Source organism: Morone saxatilis, unplaced genomic scaffold, assembly GCF_004916995.1.
Source record: "Morone saxatilis isolate NCDOM2014 unplaced genomic scaffold, NCSU_SB_2.0 Contig5, whole genome shotgun sequence".
NCBI classification, from domain to species: domain Eukaryota; kingdom Metazoa; phylum Chordata; class Actinopteri; family Moronidae; genus Morone; species Morone saxatilis.
Window position 1 is genome coordinate 22,937,211 of NW_023340095.1, and position 7,008 is coordinate 22,944,218.

Below are 7,008 nucleotides of genomic sequence, written 5' to 3' on the forward strand. Positions count from 1 at the left end.
GGACCTTGAGAGACACACACACACACACACACACACACACACACAAGCATGCTGACCCCACAATGCCCTTTCTGCAATATGGACTGCACCATCTCCACCTGGCTGCTCGTTTGTCTGCTCCACTCTGGTATAAAGAAATACAGTGCTGCCCTAATGCATGGCATGGAGACTATGGTGGTTTGCGAAAGTCTTTTTATCCAACTTAGTTTTATCACCTTTGTCCTCAATAAACTCCAAAAAAAAATATCATTCAATTCTCTGTATGGGATTGCTTAGCAAAGATAATGCAGATAACCATGATTGTTTGGGGAAGCCAGACTTTGAGCAGATGGCGGGCTGCAGGGAAATATAGATTGAGAAGACAAACACAGCTAAGGGACGATATTCCCTTTTATATAATTTACCTCAAGCTGCATTAAATTACCTATCTGCCCGAGGGATTATCAGCCTTAGAGCTGCAGCACATGTGGAGTGTGACCTGGAGACTTCTTGTTGTTTTGCAATAACAAAAAACAAGAGTAAATAAAAGTTTTACTGCAAATGAATTTAACAGAGTAGAGACATAGTCCGATATTAGTTTGATATGAATTGACTTCTCAGTAATTTGAAGTATTTATCTATGTATTGGGTGGATTTCTGGAGGTCACAGCTGAAATTATTATCGAGCAAGAGCTCTGATAGCATCTTGGTTAAAAATTCAGGGTGCTCATCCAGCCACTCAGCACACTCGGAGGCTGCTTACATTTTAAACGTACTGAGCGATAATCTCTGGGATCGAGTCTGTAAAAGGCAGACTCATCCTGTGTGAATGTGTTGCATCAGACACAGACATGTGGCAAATCCTTTCATTTCATTAGGACCCCAAAGTAAAAGTAGATCTGTGTGAAAAGAGAGCCTGGTACTGGGAGCAGCTGGAAATATTATCTATGATGGATGTGTGCTGAATCATATCCAAAAAGATCCAAGCAGAGAAAACTGGACTCATTCCTGAAAAATCTTTATTGTTCCTGTGGTGCATGAAGTGCAGCTGGCTGAGTAAACACAAGTGTGCTGTGCAGGACTAGGGTTCTTTTAAGTTAAATCCCCCCTCCGCTCAAACATCAGTTTTTTTTCTAGTTCCTGCAGTGTGACGTTTGATCTTCACTGTGCAGAATGATGTATGTGCAGAGTTTGACAGTAGAAGGATGTTTTATCCGCTGAAAGTGGAAAGTTTCTCTGTGCTCAGTAACATTTTTTATAACAGGAGTTCTATCTAATGCTTCGTGCCATTGGATTTAAATTATATGTGCATTGATCCACTGTAAATCTGATATTTAACATCTCAAATCAATGTTAGTTATTTAAGTGATTTTTTGCGTTTTTAAAAGAAAATCAACTTTGTCTACTAATTAAAGGTCCAGTTTATGTCCACTTTAGACATTTGCATATTTAGAGATTCTGAAAGGTTTAATAAGTTAGAAGGAGGAGATAACTTTTTAAGGATTTTAATGTGCAAATTATACTTTTTTGTTTTTCAGAAAAAACACAGTTGTGAATCTTGTAATTAATAGTAAGTCAAGTTCGATTATAAAGTATGCTTACTTTTCTCACCATTCTCATCCCGTGGTACAACAGCAACAGCAATGTCAAATATAGAGCTGCAGGGGTGTCATTAAACTCATTAATATGAGCTGCAGGGCTTGTCAGAGTTGTTGCAAATAATTTAATTTTTATATTTAACCTTCCATTCTCACTTTTCAGTTTTATTAGAAACATTACCTCATTGTTGGAACCTGTTTAGTTTTTCGTTAGATGGGTGAAGACAATAGAATAGCTTCAGATGAAATGGCGACTGGCTCTGTTTGATAAAGTGCTGCACTTGAGCTAAGTGCACAACAGCGTTAATGTGGAAAGAATATTGATCTGTATCTTCTTCTGTTCGGCTCATGAAATTATCTGCACCAACAGTACTGGCTTGATTTTCACACAAGCAAAACATCTTTGTCAAACCAGGAGACACACAGGTGTATGATGGGGGAGCAGCACCCAAATGAGCTTTTGTTTCATTCACCTCACTCTGCATCTGCTGCCAGTCGGGGTTGTCGAGGACTGTCATTGTGGCTCGGAGCAGTAATGACATGACGCTGACACATAAAAGTGTGTATTTCCTGGAGGCAGCACATGGGGCTCAGAGATATAGTCTCTTGCAGAAGAATAGGGAAATGTTGTTTTTCTTTTCGAGCTACTGTCATGCAGGTCACTAATGTGATACAAAAACATAATATATGTGTCCTGGATAGTACTTTGACACTTCAAGCTTGGTCAGCAGCAGGACAGCAAGGAGACGATGAGATGCTGTATACATGAGCTGAAAGAGGGGGAAGGGAAACTCCCACTGATGCTCACCAGCAATCCCTCGCGGCTGCACTGCTTTTTCCATGAAACAGTCAATGGGGTGGAGAAAAAAAACACCCATGGCATTCACAGTCTTCTGGAATAAAAGGTTGTGCTGTAAGGCATCATTGAATTGTGAGTGAAATTGTCAAGTTTTCCCAGGAGCCTGGACAGATCTGATTTTAGACGAACTAAAATAACTCCCAATGTGCACCCTGCGTGACCGCCTTGCCCCCTCTGAGCTCCCAAACCACAGCACAGCTCAATCTGAATGCTAATTTAGTCTGCGTCCAACACATTCAGAATGGACTGTGAGATGAGCTGTCATTTTAAAAAAAATGGTTTGTAGATAAAGCCGAGAAGGCTTATTACTCATCATTTTTGTGTTTTAATAGATTTTTTTAAAGACTGAATGGGTTTAAACTTATTTCAGGTAACAAATATTGGGTTAAGCAAACGGTCAATTGTTTTAAAATGCAAAGATCAGGTTTCTGGTCTTTTAACAGAAGGGGAGTTATGGAAAAAAAAGTTGGATGAAAGAGCACAATTTATAATGAGAATATCTGAGCTAGTTTTATACCCTGTTCCAGAAAGTGGACAGGAAATTTGCCTAATGAGCATCAGAGTGGTTATATTTGGAAAGAGATCATGGTTAAAGGTGATTTAGTTGTAAATTTGTGTAAAAAGTGAACATTCATGGCAACAGAAAAATTTTTACTGTACAATTACTATATCCTACACGTAATGGACATTTATACTAATACATCATCCAAAACAGTCCAGTTGTTGGCTGGAGTCAGTGGCAGAGAAAGTATTCTGATCCTTTAAGTTGTCAAATTAATGTATACGAAGCAATACTGTAATATAAAAACACTTCTGTATCATGTCATCAAATCTAATCTTTAAAATGTATTTAAAGATCTCCTCCAGACATGTATAAAGTCACATACAAATAGTCTGTTTGGAACAATAATGTGTGTCTGATATGGTTTTTCCTGCTGGACACAAGATGTCTTCTACTTCAATGTAAATGTATTCATTTTATTCTCAGTGCATGTGTAAACTTCCAAACTATTTTTCACAAATCCTGCTTAAATCTGATTTTCAATTAGTGTCCAACATACACAGGGTTACCACGCATCCTTGAAACTTGAAGGTGGTGGAACAGAAAAATGGTTCAGACGCTCCCTTTTTATTTCAGCCACATCAGTCAATCTAGCTGTTCACAGCGGACGCGGAGTGGAACAGACTTGCAGCAATCCTGAGACACTTAAAACTGGAGTTAACACTAGGCCTACCAATAAATGATGTGTAAAGAAAAACTCCTGAAAAATGCCCTGGAAAATGATTTCTTAAAAAGAGTGGGAACTCTGATACATCATTCTGCACAGTGAAGATGATACAGATTTTTGACCTTCACCTTAAAAGTATCAAAAGTGTTTAATATGCAAGCAAAATTCTTCCTGTCACGGTTATTTTATATTACATTATCTGATTATTCTGAGGGATAAACATGTTGGCAACAGTGTAATGTTGCAGATGGTCAGACATAATATTGAATAACAAAAAAAGGCAGTAAAGTTACAGTAACAGCATAATAATCCGTAGATAAACAGTAAAAGTTTAAAATGCAGTAGTTGAGTTCAGTTTGTCACAATGATGAACAAACCCAAAGAAGCAGATGTTAGAGTCATTCCTCCTCATTTGCACATTAACCTCATCTGAATGATAAAATGCACAGTAAGAATGTTGTCGACAAGTGACAGAGCGGAGGTGGGAGAAATCTTTGTTTTGATGCTCAGAGCCACGGAGGAGGCTCTGTGACTGTGTCGGGTGACAACAACTGTCCGAAGGAACTGTGCTGAGAGGGAGTTTGTGTATTTTGACAGCAGTAATGGCAGCTATTAGAAATTAGAAGTATATCTTTGATTAAACCGACTATATCACACTCAGATAAAGCAGAATGCAGTGGTGGAAATTCCTCACAGCCTCCAGGTCTACAGGAAAATGGACACAGCAAATCTCTTTTTGTGCTGCATACCACTAAACTGTTTGCCATTTCACTGAGATTTAATGTGAAATGTTCTTCTTCAGGTCACAGAGTCAACAACGGTCTGTGGCACTCTGTGAGTCTCGACACTAAGAATCTACAAATCACTTTGACTGTGGATGGTGAGCCGTGCTCCCCTATTGAACTGTGGGAACAACTGGAATCGAGAGGCAGCTTTTACTTTGGAGGTTGGTGGATTCTCGCAGCAATGTTAAGATAACCTAAGATACTTCTTACACTGTGTTTGTACAGTAAAACTAAAGGTTGCATTATGTGTCATTCTCTTCCAGGCTGTCCCACCACAGACTGTCAGCACCTGACTCCGGCCTTCCAGGGGTGCATGCGGCTCATATTCATCAACAGGCAGCCGAAGGATCTCAATCAAGCACAGCAAGGATTGCTGGGCAATTATAATGAGCTTCAGTTTGACACCTGCAATATAAGAGACAGGTAAAGTAGTTTGAATTTCCACTTTTATTTAATTAGAGGACAGTTCTTGCAGAGATCTTACAGCAAACTTTGACGTTCAACAGTCAAAACGTGTCAAATATAAAAATCTGTAAAACATTATCCAAGCTGGCAGCAGAGACTTATTCATGCCCACATTGTTAATTTGTAGATGGCAGTGTGTTGTCTGCAGAGCTGCCTGAAAGTCACTGACATCTTGTCCTATAGAGACAAACACGCTGACAGGATCGTCCAATTAAATTGCAACAGAAACTCAGCAACACCTTTTCTGGCAGAGGACTATGCTAACAAGCTGCTCCCTACTGGCCTGTGTGGCACCCCTCCCTATCCCTATCCCTCATTACCCTGCACAGCTGTGGGCCCTATGAACGGCATTGGCGGACCTGTGAGCTCACTGAATGTCTGCATGTGGCTTGGAACATTTATAGCGACGAGACAAACATGCAAACTGCAGTTTTTTACCTTGTATTTGCCCTGAGGAGGATCTCTCCTTTGTCAGATTTCAAACCACCTACTTTCTAGTCCAGATTGTCTGCTGTCAGAGGATGTGCAAATACAACAGTGCTGCCAGTCTGTGGTGTCAGTGGGCGAAGGGATGCACTGTAGGAAATGACAGAACGTTGGAATGAGATGTTTTCTTTCCCCCATTCTGAGATGCAAACATCTTTTGCATGTATAAGTGCTATTTTGTCTTTTTTCCCACCATAAACTTACACTGATGGATGAGTGCAAAAGTGGTGTAGCAATTGGGGTGAAATAGAGTTTTTATAGAATAAATAGCTCCTGGGGAACTCTTTCTGAGGGTTAAAAACACATTTCTAAACAGTCTAATCATATAAAGAAACATCTTTAAAGCTATGTTTATCGCTTTTTGGGCTCTAGGGGGCAGATGATTTTAACAAGTGGACAGGCACAGCTTGGAAACATTATCTCTTATACAATTGTTGTGGCAGGAGGCACCCGGTTAAGTCGCCTGCTAGAGCTGGTGCCCCATGTGCCAAGGCTAAGTCCTTGCTCCAGTGGCCCAGAATTCAAATCCGACCTGCAGCCCTTTGCTGCGTGTCATCCCCTCTCTCTGTCTCTCTTCAGCTGTCACTATCAATAAATGCTTAAAAAAAACAATTGTTGTGGCCTACATGTTAGCTAACAGTTAAACAATTGTCTGTTTACACGTACCTACAGCAGAGGGGTTCAAACCAGCATTAATTTATTTGGGGAATTTTTGAGCACAGTCTTGCTGGTCCGGACCTCAGCCAGCTATGAGGTCCGGACCTCTGTAATTATTTCCTAAAAAGCTAAATGTAAAATAACAAATCTGCGCTATATCAGTGTATAATCAGGAGTTTAAAACATCTGTCTCTGTCCTTTATGTGTTTGCGTGGGAGCTCAACAGCTGTGTGCGGATTATGTGACATACGTGTAACAAGCTGCACACATACATTCCCGTCATTATTTTCACTCCGTTGGCGAGGGGGCTGTAACCTACATACACACGACACTTGCTATAAGATCAGTCAACACTGTGTTTGTTCAAGATCTGAGCTCACAAACAAATGAATCTACATGCTATTGAAACATGTTTCAGCAGCAGCTTTGAATTAACAATCAGCCTACCTTACTGCAGTCACACTGATATAAGCTGTGATATAAGCTACTCCAAAAGTGATGGGGTTCATGATGATGAAGAAGTCAGCCTCTTCTGAGTCACTGTGCTGCTAAATATTTCCTGATTCCTTTTGTTCTCTAATGCTGCGCCTTCATTTATCAGAATCTTTCCACACAGAAAATGAGGCACAGACAGATAATTGTCTAGTGATTATTATCAAAGTGTTTCAGTGATACCTAATTTATAACTATAATTTATTGATAACTGAGCAAATACCTCTTCTTTTTATTTTATTGCAAATAAGAATTGCATTTACATTTTGTTCCTATTTTGAAGAGAATATTATATATTGGTATATTATTAATTTAGATAAATATTATGCCCCCAAACCCCCATAAGCAGTGCTCAGACTCATGACCTCGCCATTTCTAAAATCTTGGCTACGGCCCTGTTTGGCACTACAAGCTGTAAACACAACATTGACATATTATCATTTCAATAACAAAGAGCA

At 39.7% G+C, this 7,008-nt stretch overlaps 1 protein-coding gene across 1 annotated transcript in view; it reads left to right on the forward strand.

The window, feature by feature from the left end:
• Positions 1–7,008, forward strand: part of LOC118338698 (contactin-associated protein-like 5) — an 87,996-nt gene that overhangs the window by 42,146 nt on the left and 38,842 nt on the right. Inside the window, exons 9-10 of the mRNA XM_035675990.1 lie at positions 4,468–4,611; positions 4,714–4,873. Of these exons, the coding sequence (XP_035531883.1) occupies positions 4,468–4,611; positions 4,714–4,873 (304 nt within the window). The remainder of the gene's footprint in view (positions 1–4,467; positions 4,612–4,713; positions 4,874–7,008) is intronic.